General features: G+C 57.8%; 1 protein-coding gene and 1 pseudogene across 5 annotated transcripts in view; both read right to left on the bottom strand.

The window, feature by feature from the left end:
• The window catches only part of LOC106861308 (protocadherin gamma-C5-like), a 38,140-nt gene extending 21,842 nt beyond the window's left edge, over positions 1 to 16,298 (bottom strand). The window contains exon 1 of one of the 5 annotated variants that reach the window (XM_088173896.1): positions 16,206 to 16,298. In XM_088173896.1, the coding sequence (XP_088030022.1) occupies positions 16,206 to 16,250 (45 nt within the window). In that variant the 5' untranslated portion in view covers positions 16,251 to 16,298. Of the gene's footprint in view, positions 1 to 2,274; positions 4,057 to 4,642; positions 5,062 to 7,370; positions 13,756 to 16,205 lie in introns of those variants that run through there. The other 4 variants (XM_088173894.1, XM_088173893.1, XM_014889604.2 and 1 more) reach the window with 4 other exon arrangements.
• Positions 16,299 to 18,807: 2,509 nt separating this feature from the next.
• On the bottom strand, positions 18,808 to 21,908 carry LOC148222059 (protocadherin gamma-B5 pseudogene; annotated as a pseudogene).
• Positions 21,909 to 24,131: the final 2,223 nt, after the last annotated feature.

Genomic DNA, 24,131 nt, shown 5'->3' with positions numbered 1-24,131 from the left:
CCTTCCTAATCTCTGCTTCTTCTGTCCTTAAAAAGGCCTGCCTGAGATCTTGCTCTCAATGCTTTGGAGTTGAATGACTTTTCCTAGCTGCTGTGGCCTTGGAGCACTACAATATTTTTCTGTCCACAGAGGAAAGAATAAACTTCCGACAGCAAGAGGAAAAAAAAGCATTATTTGTTTAGGAGACACAATAACCTTCAGACACAGCAGCACACTTTGTAACCTCATTAATAAACCCCCATATCGCTCTCTGCCCGTGTTATTTTACAACCAGACAATGCACATTTTGTAAATAAGGAAGGACATGGAGCAAGCTTGTATATTCCTGTTTGAATCATGCCTTTGTGGAAAGCACTAAAGAGCACAACTGTTTCTGTCGGGAAAACACACACACTTCCGAAAATCATGATCATCTTAATGAACTCCAGAGCGATGACATACTACCTGGAAAGGACAACACTTCCCTCAGCTATTTTAGGAAGGAGCAGTTCATAGTGGAACATCAGTTTTATAGGATTATTCTGCTTGTACATGCAATTACTTAAGGAAAAGTGAAGACGAGTAGAGCTGACCTAGATTTTTATTTGGTAGATGTGCTCTCACTAATTTCTCTGCAGCTTTGATGATGCTCATGAAAGAAGATATTAGAATAAATTACTCCCCTAAAATAGATGCCCCACTGGTCCCCATGCTGCATGCAAATGAAGCTGTTTCAAGACTTGCCCTCCAGATTTCAGATATGCATTTTTGCACACGCTGACACACAATACTGCACTAGATAAACCCTTCCCAATATTCTGAATAGCCCTTCCATTTTTTGAATTCCTGTCGTAATTACCATTTTCAAATTTAGGCCAGGCATTTGTGACACAAAATTGCTTTGCTTTTTATATCCCGAAGTTCTGAAAGCTCCTGCTAAACACAGTCACCTACATCTATATTTAGGCACCTGAGTACAAACAGCTCAAGTTTTCAAAGCTTGCCACTCCTCAGCCTCTGCAAGCCCAAGGGCACATAAGGTCACCGGGATCTCTGTGAATAATGTCACTCCTGATATTTCAGTATTTTAGTGCTGAATACCGAATTCAGCTCCTTGCTCAACACGACCAAGCTGGAAAATGATCCCTTGCTGAGGCACAGGCAGTAATTAATAACACTTGGGGGTTGGGAAATGAGAAATTTCTACAATGCATCTCTAAAACCGAGCAAAAGAGGCACAGGCAGACTTTCCTTTCGGATAACCTCCTCCACAGCACAGCTCATGTGCCGTGCAGGAAAAAGGGGTTAAAGAGAAGAACTTTAACCCCCAAAAAGAAGTCCCTGACCATGCTGAGAATCGCTTTAAATAGAAGCAAGTACGAGCGGGGCCAAGGGGAAACTCTCCACTGCTACAGACACAGAGCCTTTGATTCAATAACGCTGCCCAGCCCCTTCCCCCACCTGCATCAAACCCAGCCAAAACTTTCACCTGCCACCTCCCAGGAGATGACAGTGACACGTGTTCCCTGAGGCCACCGTCTTAGGAGGAAGGACAGACAGAGAACAGCCAGCTGGCCTGGATATGACAAACTGTTGCACTCAGCAGAGAGGACAGAAGGAAACTCTTACCCCATCGCAGGGACTCGCTAAGGTGCTGGTCACCTGCTCATAGGCAGCCACGGTCTCTGCAGTGCTGGAATGGCTGAAGGGCTTTACAAAGAGGAAATCGCTCTGCTCAGACATGGGCGAGAAACAAGAGGTGTAATTCTGTGCCTGGGAGGTCAAGCCCGCTCCTCCCACGTCCAGGTACTTGATGAAGCCATCTGGCTTCATCTGCCCTCGGAAATGGGAGGTGGGCTTGCGGCCAGACCCTCGGCAGCAACATGCCAAGGTCCAGCTGGCACTGCCAGCTCTGAGACACCGGGCAGCCACCAGCCCGAACATCACGCAGGACACGAGGGAGATGGACACCAAGGAGATGATGAGGTAAAGAGTTAGGTTGGTATCCTCGGGAGAAGACTGGGGCAGGTCCAAGGACTTGGAGAAGTCCTGCACGCTGTTTTCCTCCGGAGAAATGATTATTACCACGGAGGCCGAGAGGGACGGCGTGCCATTGTCCCTCACTTCCACCACCAGCCTGTGGGAATCTTCTGACTCCCTGAGAGCCTGTGCAAGCCTTATCTCTCCAGAGCGGCGTTCCACTTGGAAAGGCAAAGCCTCAGCAGGCTCCTGCAGCTGGTAGGACAGCCAGGCATTGTGGCCACTGTCAGCATCAACCGCTACAATTTTAGTTACCAGATAGCCAGGCTCTGCCAAGGCCGGGATGGCTTGGTGGAAGGCAGAGCCCTTGGGGACAGACGGGTAGACAATGCTGGGAGCGTTGTCATTCTCGTCCAGGACGAACACGTGGACCACAGCAGTGCTACTCAGAGCAGGAGACCCAGCGTCCTTCACCTCCACAGGCACCTGGAACACCTTGTCCTGCTCGTAATCCAGAGCTCGCACGGTGTAGATGGTGCCGTTGTCCTGGTCGATTCGGAAGTAGGTTGAGATGGGAACATCCTGCATCCCATTGTCCAGGATGGAGTAAGACAGCTTGGCATTGCTACCCTCATCGGGGTCTGATGCTGACACTGAAAAGACAGAAGTTCCAGGGAGGGAGTTTTCCTGGACGTGAGCTGTATCAAAAGGGCTGGAGAAATTCGGAGCGTTATCATTCACGTCAGCGATGCGCAGATAAAAGGTTTTTTGTGTGGCCCTCTGGGAGGACCCTGAATCCACAGCCCTCACTGTGATGTTGTATCCAGTGGCTTTCTCCCGATCAAGGGGAGCACTGGTGACCAGCGAGAAATGCTCTTTAAAAGACGACACTAGTTTAAACGGGAGCTCTTTTGCTATCTGCAGATGGACCTGCCCGTTGTCACCGGAATCGCTGTCCTTTACACCGATGAGGGCGATCACCGTGCCTGGGGCTGCATCCTCCTGCACTGGGCTGGAGACAGAGGTCAGCAGGATCTCTGGGCTGTTATCATTGATATCAATTAATTCCACTCGCAGGTGACAGTGGCCCTCCATGGCTGGGGATCCCTTGTCCCTGGCTCGAACTGCAATCTCGTAAGCACTGGATTCCTCATAATCCAGTGGGGCTTTGGTCCTGATCTCCCCTGTACGGGCATCTAAGGAGAACAGTTTGGTGAATTTACCTGGTGCATTATTGCTGGTTTTGAAAGAATATTCCACGTCCCCGTTGGGACCTTCATCCAGGTCGGTGACATTCAGCTTGGTGACCAGAGTGCCCACTGGCACGTTCTCCTCCAGAAGCACCTTGGATATAGGCGGGTCACAGACAGGAGGGTTGTCATTTGCATCCAAGACGTGGATGGTAACCCTGGCAGTGCCAGATTTCACGGGATTCCCTCCATCCAGGGCTGTCAGTGTTAGGTGATGAACTGGCACTTTCTCTCTGTCCAGGGCTTTTTCAAGTACGATCTCGGGCATTTTAACACCATCTCCTCTCACGTTGATGCTCAGGGCAAAATGCTTGCTGGGGCTGAGCTCGTAGGTGGAGATGGAGTTGGAGCCCATGTCCGGGTCTTCTGCTACCTCCAAGGGCAACCGAGTCCCAGGGTTGGCAACCTCAGTAATCTCCAGCACCACCTCTGGCTTGGGGAACTGGGGCGCGTTGTCGTTCACGTCGAGGACGTCCACCTCAACACGGTGGAGCTGGAGGGGATTCTCCATGACGAGCTGGAGGTGCAGAGAGCACGTGGGGCTCTGCCCACACAGTGCCTCCCGGTCCAGCCTGCTGTCCAGGAGCAGCACACCTGCCGCCAGGTCCACCTGGAAGTGCCTCTGCCCACCCTCGCTCACCAGGCGCAGGTTGCGGGCTGCCAGGCTCCGCACCTCCACCCCTAAGTCCTTGGCCAGGTCGCCCACAGAGAAGCCCGGCTCGCGATCCTCGGGCACGGAGTAGTGGAGCTGGGCGCAGCTGGGAGCCGGCAGGCAGGACAGGGCTGCGAGCAGCAGCGGGAGCTGCCATGGCAAACTCTGTCCCGCGAGCATCCCGTGCCGGGTGTGCGAACGGAGCAGAGCGGAGAGGAGCGGCGGCGGCGGCTCCGCGCAGCCTCCCCCTCCTCCCCGCCCCCGCAGCCGGCCCCGGCAGCCGGAACCCCTGCGGGAACCGGGGGGGTCCGAGCGGGTTGTGCAGGGAGGAAGCCGCCGCCGGAGCCGGACAGGGAGGGATGGAGGAGGCGGGGGAGGGGGCGAGCGCAGCCCGGCCGGCTGAACCGCTTCTCGATATGCAAAGACACACAAAGTCAGCGAGCGGAGGGGATGGACCGAGTGACAGTTTTACGTCTCTCCACAGCCCCCTCCTCCTCCTCCTCCTCCTCCTCCTTTTTCTCTCCCTCCTCCTCCCTTTCTCCATCTCACCGCCTTCCCCCAAAATACGCACGGCGTAGCTCCCCCCCCGTTCCCCCGCTGCCGCCACTCCGCCCCCGCAGCGCCGGGAGGGCGCCGGGGACTCCCGGCAGCGGGAACCCCGCTCCGCCCCGCCCGGCTGCTGGCACCGGGCACCGGCGGACACCCCCTCCCCGAAGCCTGGCCGGTTCGGTACCGAACACCGGCGTTGTGTTCAGGCTGGAGACCGCACTCCCGAGCTCACCTCGCTGCACAGGGCGGGATCCGCGGAGGGTTTCACAAACATGAACTCGCTGATATCCGAGACCGGCGAAAAGCAGGAGCGGTACCGAGGGGCGGGGGGCGCCGTTGCTGTCACCTGCACGCCCATCACAGTGTCCCCTTTCTTAGGCTCATAGTGCAAGTGCCCAAAGATGTGGCTGGGAGGAGGCTGAAGCGTGTTCACGCTCTCCACGCAGCAGCCCTGGTTGGCAGGTGCAGAGCCCCGCCGGAGGCACCGAATGCCCAGCGCTGCCAGTCCCACCAGCGAGACGGTGGAGATGAGCACTAGGGACACAATCAGATAAAGGGTAATAGAGGGCAAGCCCCCACCATCAGCGGCCCGAGCCTCGGAGCCCTGCAGGGCCTCTGGACCCTTCTCCTCCACCAGCACCACCAGTGTGACCGCTGTGGAGAGCGGGGGCTCCCCGGCATCCCGGACCACCACCAGCAGCTCGTGCTCAGAGGCGTCCGTCTCCTGCAGAGCCCGAGTGATCCGGACCTCCCCGGAACGCAGGGCCACGCTGAAAAGCCCCAGGTCTGTGGCTTCCACGAGGTGGTAGGACAGCCAGGCATTGCGCCCCGAGTCCGCATCTATTGCCACCACCTTGGTGATGAGGGCAGGAGGGACGATGGAGGGGGAAATTCGGAACTGAGTGGCGGAGTCCTCCCCAGCCCTGGGGAAATGCACCCGTGGGGCGTTGTCGTTCTGGTCCACCACAAAAACATGAACCAGTGTTCTGTTCCTCAGGGCCGGGGAGCCACCATCAGAGACCTCCACGTGGAACTGGAGATAGGTGGTTTGCTCATAGTCAAAAGGGAATTTGGCAGTGACCTGCCCATTCGTGGGATGTATCGAGAGGTAGCGAGTAGGATCCAGGCCTGGATCTGTCCCACCAGCTCGCAGGATGGAGTAGGACAGGCGGGAATTCTGCTCCGAGTCGGGGTCGGCAGCAGAGACTGTAACCAGCACGCTGCCCACGGGATTGTTTTCTGCCACCAGCACTTCATAGGACGCTTGCTCAAACTGGGGGGCGTTGTCATTGACGTCTATCAGGGTGATTGGCAAGATGGTGTGGCGGGAGAGCGGGGGATTGCCCAGGTCCGAGGCAGAGACGGTGACATTGTAGTAGGCAACACGCTCCCGGTCCAAACGGGTGCTGGTGAGCAGCGAGTACTGGTGCTCGTAGTCCTTACGCAGCTGGAAGGGAAGGTCTGGAGACACGTGACACAGGACCTTGCCCTGCTCGCCAGAGTCCCTGTCTCTGACGTGTATCACGGCCACCACCGTGCCCGGCAGCGCATCCTCGCTCAGGGTGCTCGAGAAGGAGGTAAGAATGACCTCAGGGGCGTTGTCGTTGACATCGGTGATTTCCACCACCACGCTGCAGTGCTCCTCCATGGTGGGCGACCCCATGTCCTTGGCCTCCACTTCGATCTCATACACCGTCGCCTCCTCAAAGTCCAGGTTGCCCTGGACACGGATCTCCCCAGTTTGCTCATCGATGGCAAAGATCTGGCGTAAGGCAGCCGAGTTGTGGCTGCTGAGGGAGTAGCGGATGTCGCCGTTGGGTCCTTCGTCCACATCAGTGGCATTCAACTTCACCACGAGGGTGCCCAGCGGCGAGTTCTCCACCAAGCGTGCTCCGTAGGATGGTCTGTCGAAGACCGGGTGGTTGTCATTGGCATCCAGCACCTGAATAGTGATGCGAATCTTGCTGGACTGTGGGGGAGAGCCCCCATCTTCAGCAGTCAGGACCAGGTAGTGGAAAGCTCTGAATTCCCGGTCCAGGGCCCGCTCCAGCACCAGCTCAGGGAACTTCCCACCATCAGTGCGGGCCTTCACGTTGAGGTTGAAGTTGTCATTGGCACTCAGGTGATAGGTCTGCAAGGTGTTGGTGCCCACGTCGGGGTCCTGGGCTGGCTGGATGGGGAAGCGGGCACCCAGGGATGCCAGCTCGTAGATGCGCAAGGAAACCTCATCGCTGGGGAACTCCGGGGGGTTGTCATTGATATCCAGGATCTCCACCTCGATACGGTAGAACTCCACTGGGTTCTCGATGGCAAGTTTCAAGTGGAGGAAGCAGCGTGGGTTCTGCCCGCAGAGCTGCTCCCGGTCTATCCTCTCGCTGACCATAATAACCCCGGTGTTCACATTGACGGAGAAGTACTGCGAATCCGAATCCGACAGTACCTGCAGATTAGCTGCCGCCAGTTTAGCCACATCGGTGCCCAGGTCCTTGGCGATATTGCCCACAAAGGCACCCCGTGTGAGCTCCTCCGGGATGCTGTATCGGATCTGAGCAGATGAGCTGTGCAAGAACAGACAGAAGGAGAAGACGCGCGGCAGCCCCAGGGACCGGCGCGCCTGCCCTGCCCTCGGCATCCTTGCCGGGTGGCCGGCCGGGGAGCGATGCCCTCGGCGCCGGGGGCCGCGCTCAGCGCTCGCCGCTCCCATTCATTGTTTGGGGCGGACGCGGCTCGACGGGGCGGGGGGAGCGCGGCCGCGCAGCCTCCCCGCCATTGGCTGCGGGCGCGGCGGCGCCGCTCCAATCGCCGCGCTCCTTCCCCAGGACAGCAACACCGGCGCCAATCACGGCCCGCGAACCGGAGCCGCGCGCCGCGAACCGGAGCGGCCGCTCCGCGCCCCCCGCGGGGCCCGCGCCGTCGGAACGGCCGGCACCGCCGGACCCCGCCCCGGCATTGCCGCTCACCTGGCCGCGGTCCCGCAGCGTGCCGGCGGCGGGCAGGAAAGCCCCGCTCTCCCTCGGCAGCGTGGCGGGGGTTGGGCAGGGCCGCAGGAAGGTGAAGTCGCTCCGCTCGGAGCCGGGGGAGAAGCAGGTGCTGTAGCGCTGGGATGGGGAGTCGGTGGGTCGCAGCGTGACCTCCATGTACTTAAGGGTGCCGTCGGAGCTGAGCTGCAGTTTGGGGCTGGAGTGCTTGCAGAAGTCCCGGGAGGGCGACTCGCTGAGCCAGCAGCAGCAGTAGGGCGAGACGGCGGCGCGGCCCCTGCGCCGGAGGCACCGGGCGGCCAGCAGGGTGACAGTGGCCAGTGCCACCGTGCTGACGGCTGCCAGCGCGATGATCAGGTAGAAGGTCAGGTCCGGCTTCTCTTTGGCACCAGCCAGGAAATCCTGAGGCTTGAAGCTCTCCTCCAGGGCTGCCTCCTCCAGGGCCACGGTGATGGTGGCAGTGGTGGAGAGCGGCGGGTCACCGTTGTCCGTCACCAGGACAACGAGCTGCTGCACTGCCATGTCGCTGTCCTGGAAGGCACGCGCCGTTCGCACCTCCCCTGTGTACAGAGACACATGGAACAAGGAGGGGTCGGTGGACTGCGGCAACAGCCGGTACGAGAGCCAGGCGTTGTGCCCAGCATCTGCATCTACTGCTGTCACCTTGGCCACCAGGTAGCCCGGTGGGGCGGACAGCGGGACCCTCTGGGGTGCCGGCACATCGCTGTCACTGGCGGGGCGCAGGATGGTGGGGGGATGGTCATTCTGGTCCAGCACAAAGATGTAGACGGTAACGTTGGCATAGAGCGGGGGGGACCCCGAGTCCCTCACGACCACGGACACCGGCAGAACCTGCAGCTGCTCGAAGTCGAAGGTGCGCTGAGCGTAGAGATTACCATTGTCAGGGTTGATGTGGACAAAGGAAGAGATGGGGGCATCCTGCACTTGGCCACTCTCTATGGAGTAAACAAGGCGGGAATTATCCCCGTCGTCAGGATCTGAGGCAGAGACGGTGCACAGCAGGGAGCCAGGCGGGTTGTTCTCCTGGAGAAAGGCGTCGTAGGAGGGCTGCGAGAAGCGTGGGGGGTTGTCATTCACATCAGATATATTGAGGAGCAGTGTGAGCGTGCTGGTGAGGGCAGGAGAGCCACCATCCCGAGCGATCAGCTCCACTGCGTACCGTGAGGTAGACTCTCGGTCCAGGCTCTTCTGGGTGACCAGGGAGAAGTGGTTCTGAAGGGACCTGATGGCAAAAGGCACATCGGGGGAGATCTCCAGGCTCACATCCCCATTGGCCCCCGAGTCTCGGTCCCGTACATTGAAGAGCCCCACGACAGTCTCCGGTGGGGTGTCTTCTGGCACCGGGTTCAACAGGGAGGTGAGCAGCACCTCCGGGGGGTTGTCATTGGCATCCTCCACTTGCACCTGCAGCACACAGTTGCCCTCCATCTCTGGGACCCCTCCATCGTGGGCTCGCACGTAGATCTCATAGAAACGCGATTCCTCAAAGTCCAGGGCCCCACTCACCCGGACCTCTCCGGAGTGAGGATCCAGGGCAAAGAGCCTCCGCACCGAGTCGGAGGTGTGAACCCCAAAGGAGTACTGTGTCTCCCCATTGGGACCCTCATCAGGGTCAGACGCATTGACCCGGAGGAGCACAGCCCCCACAGGTGTGTTTTCCGGGACTTTCACCTTGTATGTGGTGTGCTCAAAGGTGGGCGCGTTGTCATTGACATCCAGGACCTGGATCGTTATCTGCGCCGTGCCCGAGCGCGCTGGGCTTCCCCCGTCCACAGCCGTCAGCACCAGCTGCACTTCTGGCTGCTCTTCCCGGTCCAGGGCACGCTCCAGCACTAGCTCCGGGAAGAGTTTGCCATCCGGCTGCTGCTTGACGTCCAGAGAGAAGTGCGAGTTGGGGCTCAGCCGGTAGGAGCTCACAGCGTTGCTGCCCACGTCGGGGTCCTGCGCGCTCTCCAGGGGGAAGCGCGCAGCCACCGTGGCAGACTCGGCGATGCGCAGGGTGCGGTGAGCAGTGGGGAAGCTCGGGGAGTTGTCATTCAGATCCAGGATCTCCACTTCCAGGCGGAAGAGCTGCAGGGGGTTCTCTGTCACCACCTGCACCGACAGCACGCAGCTGGCAGCTGCTCCGCACAGACGCTCGCGGTCCAGCCGCTGGCTCACCACCAGCGTGCCGCTGTCCAGGCGCACGGAGAAGTAGCGCAAGCTCTCCTCGGAGCCCAGGCGCAGCCTGCGACCTGGCAGCTCCTCCACCTTCAAGCCCAGGTCCCGGGCCACGTTCCCCACCACGGTTCCCAACTCTGACTCCTCAAACACCGAGTAGTGGATCTGCCCGGAGCCCCAGCCCCAGCCGCAGAGCAAAAACAAACTCAGTACTTGCCATTTCCAGGCGGATCGCTGGAGGCTGACACTCTCCATGTCCGTGCGCATCCGGCCCGGGACACAGCAGGCACTGAGGAACTGCGAATAAATCCCTGGGTCTCTCTTCCACGGCTTAGAAAACAGCTCCGGGGCTCCGGCAGGCTGCGGCTCCAACTGTCAGCCTCCAAGCCGAGGGGGTGGGCTGGGGGAGGGGAACTGAATCACAGCCCCAGCGCGGAGGTGGGAGGGGGGGGGGGAGAAGAAGAAGAAGCCGATTTCCCCCCCTCGCTTCAGATCAGCGCCCAATTGGCCGAGAGCTGCATCCCCTCTCGGCCAGCAGTGGCTCCGGAGGTGCGGGAAGCAGGGCCCTGAGCCGGCAACAGCGGGGCTGCCACCCCCGGCCTCCCCTCTGCCAGCCTGACTCACTTGCTCCGACAGCTCGCTTTGCGTTCACAGGGAAACTGCACGTCCTGGCAGCCTGGAAGCAAGGTACAAGCCCTCCCTGTGTGCTCCCCCTCCACAATGGTGGCTTCACATCGTGCCCACAGACAAAGGGCAGCTGTCATGAACGCAGGCCAAAGGACTTTTCATGCCCGATGAAAAGGTGCTTGTTAGAGCCCCGAGGTGCCAGGGGCTCTTCTCTCACCCCTCTTCTCCCCCTCAGCTATTGCTTTGGCTGCTGCCTGCACCCCATGACTGCCTCTCTGGGTGAGGCATCGCTGCCACCAGTGCCACCACCTTGCACTGGGACGGGGATGCCACCCCTGCCAGCCCACCGTGGGAGTGGGAGGCTGAAGGTAGAAAAGCAAAGGCAGGTGAGCCACTCAAAGCCAAAATACAATTGTTCCCAATGCACACCTGACTGGAAACCACTTCCTCACCCTGGGGCAAGGAAGGGGTCAGTCTTCACAGTACCCAAATCACTGCAAACACACAGAGCCAGAAAACACGGCCACTAGATCACCACGGGATCACAACACCAGGTCAGGATGTCAGAGTGGGAAAGAAACCGAGCCTTCCACCTGGCAGACACACACACACACTGATACTCTGTGGCAGGTCCAGCTTTGCAGTCACTCTCCTGCTGGGGTGTTAGTCCCCCCAGGGGGAGCACAGTCATTTCCTGCTCTCCCTTCCTCAGATGATATTGGCAAGCTGCAGACTTTTAGTTAATTCACATCCCCGCAGAAGCTTTGTGCAGTCACAGAGTCACAGAATGGCCTTATTATGACCTCATTCTGACCTCCTGCCCTGGGCAGGGACCTGCACTAGACCAGGTTGCTCAGAGCTCAATCCAGCCCAGCCTTGAACACTCCCAGGGATGCGGCAGCCACAGCTTCTCTAGGCAACCTGTGCCAGTTCCTCACCACCCTCACAGGGAAGAATTTTTATACCTGTTATCTAATCCAAACCTCCTGTCAGTTTAAAACCATTCCCTCTTGTCCTGTCACTACAGGCTGTAAAAATCCCCCTCCCTTTTCTGTCCACGGTGCACTGAAGGCCACCCTGACCCTCCCCTGGGTGCACACCGACCCTGGGGGCTGGGGGCTGCAGTGGTGTGGCAGACAGGGATCCTGCCTGTCCCCACCACCTGGGCACCAGAGTGACCTGGGGGATAGGTGAGAGAGGCTGATATCCAGCACGGGGGATGGTGATGGGGACAGCATCCTCCTGGTGAGGACAGGGACCGTGAAGGTGCTGCAGTCGAGGGTCCTCCCTCCCGTCTGCAGCACCTCCCTGCCTATTCTGAGAGCCGTGAGGCGGGACCACCTTGCTGCCAGTCAGGGAGAGACACCGGGAAGAACCTTAGGAATGGTGAGAACAGTGCCCGGGTCCCACCTACTGCCAGCTCTGGGGGAGGGGAGAAGGCGTCCTTAAAGAGACAATGCAGAAAAAAAACCACCGGACAAGGGATTCCTCAGCACACAGAGGCCAATTCCTTCTTGTACATAGTCATTCCCCCAGGGCTCCTGAGGGTGCCACCAGCACGAAACTGTCACAGTAACCTTGGCTCTGGAATGTGCCCTGTCCCCATCCCAGGCTGGGCAGTAGAGCTGGGTGACAGAGCTTTCCATTGGCACTACAGGGTGCTGCACCCCCGGGAATGGGTTTGGTGCTGCTGCAGTGCCTCAGCAGAAATCCCCTGCAAAGCCCACACAGCCTGGGACCCCGTGTCCTGACATGGCTCAGCCACCAAGGAGCTGGAGCAAGGGCTTTACCTGGGAATCCTGCAGCTGTTTGGGTATGTCAGAGCCTGGGATAGGGACAGTGTGACAAGGCAGGAAGTGTTTGGGGTGTCTAGGATGGAGAAGGAGATATTCCTAATTCCACAGGGTCAGAGCTCACTCTGTGGAGAGGCACCAAGCCAGACAACCCAGGGATCACTGAAAATCCTGCAGGGTAGGATGGCAGGACACGTCACCTGCCGCAGACAGGGCCAACACCCTTCCCACTGCAATACTTCTGGGGGCTGGCTGTGCCCTGCAGAGCAAGGAGGTGTAAAGCCTTTGCAGGCTTGACACATTTGTCACCACAAAGACTGAAAATCCAGGGCCCAGAGCCAGCCCAGCTGATTTCTCACTCCCAGTGCCTTTCCAGTGCAGTACTGGGGAGGAGGAGGGAGTCACGGCTGGGGCTCAGGCTTGCTGCCCTCCTTCCACCCCACTCTCAAATCATTTATTGCCCTCATCACCAGAGGCATCTTGTCAGGAAGTTTTGGTGGAGGGGACATCCTTGTCCCCAGCCTTAGCACAGCCCACACAATGCAGAGGAACACTTGCTCCTGCAGCTGCTGCAGCCATTCTCACCTGCCACAAATCAGAAGTGCTGAGTCTGAGCAGTGACGCAAGCAAGAAAAAAAAAAAAAAAAGAGGCATAAAATAATTCTGAGAGGTTTCTGCCTCCGTCTGTGATTTGGCCACACTGAGCAGGCAGCACACGCAGCCTCACAGCCATGAAGAGCTTCCGCTGCACCTCACTTCCTTCTGCTCTGAGGAACCGGTCGCTCCTACCCACTGCCTCCCAGGAAGGACAAATTACCAGCACCAACGACCTTGGAAATCCACCAGATCAACACTCCCCCTCCACTGGATCCACTACCTGGCCTCACCTCTGAAGACTGAAGAATTCCTCTAATTGAAAGCTTTCAAATTAAGCAGCACAATTCCCATCGGGGGACAAGCACAGAAGCTGCTGCCATGCGCAAACGCCTTCCAGCCTGCAGTGTGTTCGATCAGGACATCAGACATCACCAAGACAGCATAATACAAATCATGCAGAGCTTGTAATAGGGTTTTTGAGCAACATCTGAGTGGAGGACTCACCACCCTGCTCAGAGCCAAAGTCCAGCCCGGCAGAACCCTGCGAGCAACTGAGGCAGTCTGCAATCCCACCCCCTCCCCCAAAGCGAACCTCAGCACAGAACTTCCATGGAAATAAAACCAGAACCATTCAGGAGTCAAACATGAGGAGCGGCACAGATGGGAGGAACTGCTCTGTGACCACGGTCTGTCCATCAGAGGAACCAGCAGCATCCTTCAGCTTTGTCTGCTTGCACTGTGAGAGGTGACACCAATCCCCAGCTCCCACCCCATCTGCACCACCACCTCTCCAGCCCCCACCAAGTCACGACGCACAGAGATTACGTTCCCCCGCAGTGCCAGTGCTCCCCTTGGCTCTCCTTTTGCAAAGGGAAGGAAATACCATGAGCAACAAACTTCGTGCCAAGGATTAACAAGTGGTTTCAAGCTGACCTCAGCCTCCACCGGTTACTCATGCAAGGCGTACCCAAAACTGCGTCCAAAAGATGCATCATTGACAACATGAACGAACTGACTCACTTGATCCTGCTCACCACACTGCAAAAGTCATCAGCCCTCAGGATGGCTCATTTGACTGCAAAGAACACTTGTTCAGCTGGAGCTGAACTCTTCAGGGATGTGGCATGACTGGATATCCCCCCCAACCCCAACACACAACTGCACACGTACGGCACAAACGAACCGTGGCTCTGCCCAGCGCTGGGACACGCCAAGGAAGGAGCTACATTACCTCAGCAGGTGCGGGGAGCCGGCTGGCAGTGCCCACAATCTGGTGGTACAGCCCTGGCTCACCATTCCTGATGGTGCCCTGGCGGCTCCCCAAGGGGCTGGAAGTGAAGGGCTTTTTACACAGGAGGTCACTCTGGCGAGAGTCTGTGGTGAGATAGACCTGGTGGTAGAAGCTGGGCGGTGTGAAGCCGCCCCGCACGGCATCGATGTGGTGGAAGGGCCCCGGTGTCCTGTACGTGGTACTCCTGGAGCTGTTGTACAGCTCCTTCGACTGCCTCCACTTGTAGCACTTGAAGATGCCCACGGACAGCATGGTGATGAAGAAGGCTGCTGACACCAAAATCACAGCCAGGATGAGATAGAAAGTCACATGTCTTCTGGGATCACTGGCAGGGGCCACATCAGTGAGGTCAGGGAGCACCTCCTTGACCATCTCGGCCACAGAGATGGAGATGGTGGCACTGGTGGACAGCACAGGCTCGCCATGGTCTTTCAGCAGGATGACTAAGGTGTGCTCGGGAGCGTCATCCTCGCGGAGCTGGCGGGCCGTGAAGATCTCCCCGTTGTGCGGCCCCACCGAGAAGAGGCTGGGGTCGGTGGCCTGCAGCAGGGTATAGGAGATCCAGGCATTGTACCCTGCGTCCGCATCCACTGCCACCACCTTGGTGACCATGTGCCCGGCAGGAGTGCCTGGTGCCACCACATCCGTGTAGGTGGCGGTGGTGTTGGGGTGAGGGTACAGCACCGTTGGGGCATTGTCATTGAGGTCAGTGACAAACACACTGACCGAGACGTTGGTGGCCAGAGGTGGAAAGCCACCGTCCTGGACCTGCACCATCATGCTGAACTCCACCTGGTCCTCGTGGTCCAGGGAGGTGAGCAGGTAGAGGGTGCCATTCTCTCGGTTGATGGAGAAGAGGTGGCCAAAAGTGGTGTCACCTTGCAAGAGGCTGTAGGAGAGGTGGGCATTGCGCCCGAGGTCCGGATCTGTGGCGCTCACGTTAAGGATGGGGATGCCAGGCACGTTGTTCTCCGGAACATAGACATCATAGGAGTCCTGGGACGACCTGGGCGCATTGTCATTGACATCTGACACCTGCACCAGGATGTGTTTTACTGCAGACAAGGGTGGTGAGCCCGAGTCCTTGGCCGTGATTGTGATGTTGTACTCTGCTGCCTTTTCCCGGTCCAGAGCTCCTTCTGTTTTCAATGTGTAGTAATTTTTGAGTGAGGAGCTGAGCATGAACGGGATCCCAGGGGAAATAAAACAGTTCACCAGGCCATTGTCATGGGAGTCCAAGTCTGTTACACTCAGCAGAGCTACGACCGTCCCTGGGGCTGCATCTTCAGGCACAGGGCTGTACACAGAAGTCACTGTCACCTCTGGAGCATTGTCATTCACATCCACGACTTCCACCAGCACTTTGCAATGAGCCACACCAGGAACGGCTCCTTTGTCTTTAGCCTGTAAGTAAATCTCGTACAACTTTGCTTCCTCATAGTCCAGCTGTCCCTTGACCCTCAACTCTCCTGTGGCTGAGTCCAGAGCAAAGAGTTCTCGTACCTTGGCGGGGGTGTGGCTGCTGAAGGAGTAGACGATGTCTCCATTGGGCCCATCATCCAGATCGTACGCACTGATCCTGGCGACCAGGGTGCCGCTGGGGGTGTTCTCCCTCACACTCGCCTTATAGGTGGACTGGTTGAAGACCGGGGCATTATCGTTGGCATCTACAACATCAATGTGGATCTGCACGTGAGCCGACCGTGGCGGACTGCCTCCATCCAGGGCAGTCAGGACCAAGTTCAGCTCCCTTTGCTCCTCCCTGTCCAGCTCCTTCTCTAACACCAGCTCCGCGTACTTGCTGCCATCCACCCTCGTCTGCACGTCGAGCGCAAAGTTCGGGTTGGCGCTGAGCTGGTAGGTCTGCAAAGAGTTAATTCCCACATCGGGATCTTGCGCGCTCTCTAGCGGGAAGCGCGTTCCGGCAGCCACCGACTCACTGATTTCCAGCCTCGCCTGGCTGCTGGGAAAAACCGGGTCGTTGTCATTGATGTCCTGGATCTCTACGGTGCCGCTGTAGAGCTCGAGCGGGTTTTCCACCACGATCTCAAAGCTGAGGGAGCAGGGAGAGAGCGCGCCGCAAAGCTCCTCCCGGTCTATCCTCTCGTTCACCAGCAGCGCCCCGCTCGTCAGATCCACCCCGAAGTACTTCTTGTTGCCGCCGGACACCACCCGCAATCGGCGCCCCGGCAGCCGCCCGAGGTCCAGCGCCAGGTCGGCTACCACATTCCCCACCGCGGTGCCTCTCCGCGCCTCCTCGGGGATCGCATAGCGAATCGCGGCGGAAACCCAGTCGGAAACGCCGAACAAAAGCAAGAGGCTCAGTACCTGCCCCGTCGTCACCCCGCGGCTCCTTACAGCAACGCCGTTCATCGCACAGGACGGCCGCGCTCTCCGCTTCGCCCCCCCGCCCCGGCTAGAAAGTCTCAGCTCGCCCCGTCATGCCGCTGCCCAGCGGCCCCGGGAAGCGGCGGCGGCGGCGGCGAGCCGGGCATTGCTCGGCGGGCTCGGCCGTGACTCACTCGCAGAGTCTCTGTGAGACCGTGTGCGCCTCATCCCGGCTCCGAGCGGGGCCGGGCCGCCAGTTCCCCCCCGCTCCATCATTGGCCGACAGCGGCACACAGAGTCCCGTCCAATAACTGCACAGAGCGCAGGGCCCCGCCGCCACCGGGCCCCGCCGCCACCGAGCCCCGCCGGAAGCAGCGCGGCCAACTCGACCCGAGGACAGCGGGGCTCGGGCGGGCAGAACCCGAAGGGAGAGCACAGCCCGGAGAGAAACCCCGCTACAAGAACAGCCGGGCGGGGGGAGCGCTGGCACAGGCAGGGTAGATCGGGCGCAGGCAGGAAGGTGGAGAAATTGGCAGAGATAGTGACGCCAAAAAGGGAGTCATTTTGGGGACTTTGGAGTGTTTGGGGTGCGCGTCCCGGGAACACCTCGCTGGAATGAGGCAGCGGGAATAAGAAGGGGAAGTGGAGAGGGCGGGAGGATGAGTGGGGAGGATCCTCCGAGGTACCCACAGTGACAGGGAGAGCCAGCACCGGCACGATGCGTCAGCTCCCAGTGTTTCTCAGGACCTTCAGAATGCCGGTCCTCCCACCCAAATGCTTCCTGGGAGGCCCCTTTCAAGGCGTCAAGACGTCGCTGCTCCACCAAAGCAGGGTAGCCTGCAAAGCGACACTGATTTCGTGCTGCCGATTTACGAGCAGCTCCTCCGGCCGCAACACAGTCTCGCCGCGGGGCGGCTCCCGCCGCAAGATTTCCAGGAGCATCGCCCCTCCTGCGGGATCCCCACCGCCACCACTATCCCAGCAGGCGTCTTCCCCCACAAACCGCAGATATCCCGGTTTAATACACCCTCCTACTCTCGCCATCTCCCGGGTTGCTCCCTGGTACTTTTTTCTACCAGGCAGACTAAGAGAAATCACGCTCTGTAACCTGCGGTGAGAGTTCACCGGGGTGGGAACGGATCCTGTTCCCCTGCAGCAACAGCCTGGCAGGTCACAGCACCGGCAGTGCCTGGTCAAAAACCTGACCCTGGGTTGTTGTTGCTGTCATCAATAACTCGTGCTATGTCGGGCTTTTCGATTTTTCACGCACTCGTAAAGATAAAATGACAGAAATTCCGGCATTCATCGTCTGTCACCCGCAGAGCTGCTCGGATGTCACGGGGTAATGAAAAGGGGATAAGAAAGCTTGATAAGGTAGTGCCAGGAACCCGGAGAAAACCCAGCCGTGACACAGAGCCCAGGTGTCATCCCACAGCTGACACTGAAAAGGAAGGGACGGCGATGTCCGGCAAAAACCGGACTGGAAATCAGCGCCCACGCATCCATTCATTTACGGAGACTCTCAAAGCCTCGCAGAACTGGCTCGGAAACTTACGGCCGATTATTTGTTACCCCCTAATTCTGGTGGCTGAGCTCGTAGGGGCTGCAAATCACCCGCACCAGCTCTGGACAGTGACATTCGCCAGAGCGAGAGGGATCTCGACTCTGCGTGTCCTCGCCCCGCACAATCCTAAAATCCGTGAGCACATGGGATCCACCCAGAGACGCAGTAGTTCTGCGCTTACATGAAGAGTCGGCAATATCGAAAGAGTCGGCGCAATCTGTCCCATCTACACGCTCAGCTATTTCCTTTTCTCCTGATTAATCGTTGCCAAAAGATAAACTTTATCAGCGCTATTTATCATTCTTACCACTTGTCCACAGAATGTGATAAAAGTTTATATAACGTTCCCACGTGATAGTGTTTCACAGATAAAATCCAATATTAGTCATCTAACGTTCCCAAAGCACTTATTTTCTCACAGAAAATCAAGTCCCAATTTTCTTTCTTTCTTACATTTAATCAAACCCAAGAAAATCCACAGCTCTCTTCCACTCAAATCTTGAAATAATGACTTATTTATTTGAAATAAACTCTGAATCCTTTTCCAACCACTGTAAGCTCTGAATCCTTTTTCCAATCACTGTCTATTTCAGGTTTTTCCTACACGCGATTTACCACACAATTTCTCGAACGTGGGGACCGCAATTCTCAAGTAATTTCCCTTCCTATGAGTGCACGCACCACCCGTGCCAGAGTACCTCCTCCGTTTAATGCCACCAGTAGTGGCATGACCAAGCAGCGGAGACATGAGTAGAAAAGAGATCTCGGGAAAGGCGTGGAAGACAGAACAGCTCCATCTACCGTGCTTCCATTAATCTGGAGACATTTCATCTCCTCCACCTTCATGAGAAGCCTGAATATTGCAGACGACGCTTCAGAGCGCCTGAAAGCGTCTTTTTGAGGAAGAGAAGTAGAAAATTATGACAGCTAAGGGGGAAGGTGCCTTCCCCTCCACCACGAATTCTTTCGGGGACGGGTTCAAGCCAAATCCCAGCCTGAGGCTCTAATTTCGGCATTTTTCCCGGCTCCACCGAGGCTTCAGAGAAGCCGGTGGCAGCAGGGAACAAAAATCTCCTTCTGCTCGTTGCCAGGCTTGGAGCTGCACTGAAGCACCAGCGCCGGCTCTACAGACGGAGGGGAAAAGCTGAGTTATGGAGTACACACTTTCAGTTAAAGGGGTTCAGAGCGCTAAAGAACCGAGCTTGCCAGAAAAGGAGAGATCTACAGCGTGGCTGCCCGCACTGAGTAAACACGCCAGGATAGATCACACATCATTATCACATGAAAGCTCCCAAATGTGGCTGAGACAATTAGTGGTCACTAAACCAAGGCGAAAGGGCTGTCTCAGCTTCAGTCTCCAGGACACTTTTGTTCCCGCTCCACCCCGAGTCCACCTCACCACTCCAGTTCGGTGAAACTCGGACCTGTCTGTCCTTCTCCAGGACAGACAGAAATACGGACATTTGCGTCGCTCCTCGGGGAAAATCAGCAATATGTAGATAAGATTTGGCGGGTCAAAAGGATGAGTCAGGATCTCACATTCACACACACACACACTCACTCACATCCCCACGCCCCTGAGCTATTGAGCAACGCGCCGGCACATTCAGATCTGACGGTTCCCCACTGATCACCGACAGCAGAACAGAGGAAAAAAAGATTCGCAAAAACCCACGGAGAGGGACCGTAGGACAGACGCTCACCTGTGCCGAGCTGCCGGGGCTAGGAGGGTCCTTCTCAGAATGAGTGCCTGAGCCAGGATCAGCGGACGGGAGAGGGGCAGGCAAGGCTGCTGCCCCGGGTCTCCGGAACGTGAAGTCCTTCTGCCCCGACTCAGAGGCTAAACAAACCTCGTAGGAATAGGGCAAGGGCAGCGTGCTGCTGCAATAGTTGTACGGTGCTTTTGAGCCCAAGGTGGAATATAGTTCCTTATCAGAAGTTATAAAAATGGGAGGGCTCCTCGACTGTCGACATTTAAAGAAAAAAACAAAAATGACAGTGGAAACGAATAATAAGGACACGATGGAGAGCGACACAACAAGAATGAGGTTCAGATCAGACGTCAGCTCGGACACAGTGTCTCTGTCGCTCAGCTCCGGCAGCGCCTCCTGCAAGCTCTCGGCCAGCACCAGATGAAGTGTGGCCGTGGCCGACAGCGCCGGCTGCCCGTGGTCCTTCACCACGGCCACCAGCCGCTGCTTGGCCGCGTCCCGCTCGGACACGGCGCGCGCCGTGCGCACCTCGCCGCTGTGCAGCCCCACGCGGAACAGCGCCGGCTCCGACGCCTGCACCAGCTCGTACGACAGCCACGCGTTGCGCCCCGCGTCCGCGTCCACCGCCACCACCTTGGCCACCAGGTAGCCGGCCTCGGCCGAGCGCGGCACCACCTCGAACGCCGCCGCCGAAGCCTCTCCCGCCGCAGCCGCCGCCGGCCACAGCACCCGCGGCGCGTTGTCGTTGCGGTCCAGCACGAAGACGCGCACCGTGGCCGTGGAGCTGCGCGCCGGCGCGCCGCCGTCCTGCGCCCGCACCGCCACCGCGAACTCGCGGCACTGCTCGTAGTCCAAGGAGCGCTGCGCGTACAGCGCGCCGCTCCGCGCCTCCACCGACACCGGCGGCGCCGCGCCCGCCGCGCCCGCGCTGCCGCCCGCCAGCCAGTAGCTCACGCGCCCGTTGGCGCCCGCGTCCGCGTCCCGCGCCTGCACGCGCAGCACCAGCGCGCCCGCCGCGTTGTTCTCCCACACGTACGCGCTGTACGCCGCCTCCTCGAACACCGGCGCGTTGTCGTTCACGTCCGACACCTCCAGCACCAGCTCCGTGCGGCTCGACAGCGCCGGCCTGCCCCGATCCCGGGCCACCACCGTCACGCGGTGCTCGGACGCCTGCTCGCGGTCCAGCGCGCTCGCCGTCACCACCTTGTACGAGCCGCCCGGCGACGCCACGATAGACAGCGGCGCCTCGCCCGACAGCTCGCACGACACCTGACCGTTCTCGCCGGAGTCCGGATCCTGCACATTCATCAGGGCCACCACGGTGCCGGCAGGTGCGTCTTCAGGCACGGGGCTGGACAGAGAGAGAACCGTGATCTCGGGCGCGTTGTCATTCACATCCAGCACCTCCACCTCCACCTTGCAGTGCGCCACCAAACCGCCACCGTCCCTGGCCTCCACCAGCAACATGTAGCCTCGAGTGTCCTCAAAATCCAGCCCCTCCTGCAGACTGATCGTCCCGCTTTCTGCATCCACCATAAACTTCTGACGCACCTTGGCCGGCACCTTTCCGAAGCCGTAGGTGATGTGAGCGTTGGTGCCGGCGTCAGCATCGGAGGCAGAGACGTTCAGCACCGTCGATCCCGGGGCAGTGTCCTCCCGCAGGCTGACGCGGTACCGGTCCTGCGCGAACACGGGCGGGTTGTCATTGGCGTCGGTGACGTTGATCCACAGCTGGGCGGTGCCAGTCCGGGGCGGGTCTCCGCCATCCAGCGCCATCAGCCTCAGACGCAGGCTCGGCTCAGTCTCGCGATCGAGCGCGCGTCGCAGCACCAGCTCCGCGAACTTGCTGCCGTCCTGGCTCTCCTTCACCTCCACTGCGAAGTACCCGTTGGCCTCCAGCTCGTAGCCCTGCAGCGAGTTACTGCCCACGTCTGCGTCCTCAGCCACATCCACGGAAAATCGGGTTCCAGGAGGTGTTGATTCAATTATTTCGAAGTGGATATTTTCCTTAAGAAAGCGCGGCGCGTTGTCATTCACGTCCTCGATGGACACCTCGACCCGGAAAACGTTCAGCGGGTTCTGCACCAGCACATCGAAGCTGACAGAACAGGTCGCCGACTCGCCGCACATCTCCTCCCGGTCCAGCCTCTCGTTCACGTACAGGTTCCCGTTCTCCTCATTCACCGTGAAGTATTTCAGCTGCTTCTTGCCGGCAGACGCCACCTGCAGCTTGCGCGCCGGCAGCTCGTCCGCGCTGAGCCCCAGGTCCCGCGCCAGCGGCCCCACGAGCGAGCCTCTGCCCAGCTCCTCGGCGATGGCGTAGCGGACCCGCTCGGCCGCCGCCCGCCACCACACGCACAGCAGCAGCGCGCCCAGCAGCGCTCGCCCGCCGCCCGGCCCGAGCCTCTGCCGCCGCCTCACCGCCATTCTCTGCCGCCACAGCTCGCCGCGCTCCTGCCTCCTGCCGCTGCCCTGCCTCCCTTCCAGCCGCTCTCGCCGGCGAGAACAGAGACCGCTGAAAGGCAGCGAGATCAGCGCGCCGCCTCTCGCCGCTGCTGCTGCTGCTGGCGGTGCCGCTGCCGCTGTGGCCGGCGCCGGGCGAGCGAGCAGCCTGCGGGGGCAGGACGCTGCGGCGGCGGCGGCTCCAGCGCCGCTCGGCGGCGGCCAACAGCGACACCCGGAGGCGCCGCCGCGCCACTGCAGCCGCCGGATGGCAGCGCCTGAGGGGGTCTCCCCCCGCTTGGCAGCTCACCCCCATCAGGTACCGAAAAGCGCGAGTCAGAGCTCAGTTTGGCGAGTTGTTTCAAACCCGCGGAAAGGGGACTCGAGGAGCTCTGTTCAGACGCAAAAATGCAGAGTCTGGCTGGGGAACATGTAGCGGAGGATTGGAGGATCACACAGACTTCGTACAAGGGAGCCCAGGTGAGTACAGGTAAGTATAAGCATCAAATACCTTTCAGATTCCTCTCCCTTCTCTTACTGCTGTAGACTCTCTTTACTCTGCTCTTTTATTTAATTTCTACCATCTCTGTGAAACAACGTCTACAAAATACTTGGGACTAGAAGCCTTTGTAGAAGAGAGGCACCAGAAGCAACATTTTCTTTCCGGAGATTCTCGTTTATATCCCTTTTATTTTATATCCCTGTCACAGTAACTGTGACTGGGGGGAAATGGCACGTCTTACTCTCTAGAACAGCATTATCCTTACATGTTCCCAGTTTTACAAATCATGGAGATTACCACAACTTCTTGTCCTAGAACTGGGAAGAATGACCTCTTAAAGCATTTCTTCAAAAAGTTTTTTCAGTGAACGGCCTAGGTAAGTAGATGTAAGAACGTGGACAGACTGAAAAAGGTGTTCATGCTGCCAGGATACTTCAGTTACCAGCGTGCTGAATTTTTTACTCTGAGAATTGTAAAACAAGAGGGCTATTACTCCTCTGTGGTGATGCCCAAGGAAAACATGACATGCCAGCTACCTTTCCCAGGACAGAGACTTCGAGATAAAAAGACGACAAAACATGTCACAGAAAGGAATCTTAGAAGGTCAAAACTAGAGAAGGCAATTTACCCACTGCTCAAAAGCACTGCCGTGTCCTTTGTTGCTAAAAACACTGAACGCTCCCGGCGTGGGATGGTCTGAAAGTAGAAATTATAAAACACTCTTGAGAGCAACCGCTATGAAAAAAAACCTGATCCACCTCGGCGCCTGTTTGTACTGACACCACCTCTGCAAAAGCCAAAAGAAATCACGAAATAAAGACTGTCCACAAACCAACAGCTCTTGTTCCATGAACTTGTAGAGAGCAGGGCACGTTATCATCAGCTGAACCATTCCAAGCGCTGCACAAAGCAAGTTTTGGGAAACTACTTTGGGTACAGCAGGTTTTTCCAACGCTCCTATTGCTCAAGAAATAATTTCATGAATTATCACTGTGTCATTCACAGGGTGCTGGTGATAACTCGGTTCCCAGTTATCCCGTCCTTGCCACCGTCTCGAAAGAAACAAAGATGGAAACTACAAGATTCATTTTTTATCTCACAAACTTCTTCTGTTGTAGCAGTTTTGAGGGAACGATTGTTCGACCCCAACATTGCTGTGAGAACAGGCTCTGAAGCAGCTACACTGGCTTCAGAGAGAGAATACTGAGAAAGTATTTAAGTAGAATCTCGTCCTTCCTCACCCTTTGTTGTATTACACAAATTAGACACCGCTTTCAAATAATTAACGTGAATTGAAAACTGTGTTGTAGGACAACTGTGATAAATACAAAAACGGATTAGTAACTTTTGGAAAAACCTTCAACCAATAAACAGTTCACGATGAAAAGCCTGTGTATGTCTAAGAGTCCAAACCTGTGAGCAACGCCTTGATCAACAACTGAACATTGGCAAATGAACTTTGGGCACATTAGAACCTATTGTCGCTACACCCTTGGCTACAGCGCCGCTTGTATTTACATCTCTCCGAAAAAGGCACAATGGTCAAGAATAAAATAGACAAAAATTGCCCATAGAACAGCAACAACCCTTCAGAAATCAACTTGTGTTTGGCAGAAAAGATTTCTCGTGGATAAACAGATTATTCTGACAAAATCGCTTCACTTGCGGTAACTCGGGATTGTGCTCACCGGCTGGGAAGGAGCACA

This window comes from Sturnus vulgaris, chromosome 15, assembly GCF_052056855.1.
Source record: "Sturnus vulgaris isolate bStuVul1 chromosome 15, bStuVul1.hap1, whole genome shotgun sequence".
Lineage (NCBI taxonomy): Eukaryota > Metazoa > Chordata > Aves > Passeriformes > Sturnidae > Sturnus > Sturnus vulgaris.
The sequence above is the reverse complement of the archived record's forward strand: the minus strand, read 5'-3'. Positions and strand labels throughout refer to the sequence as shown.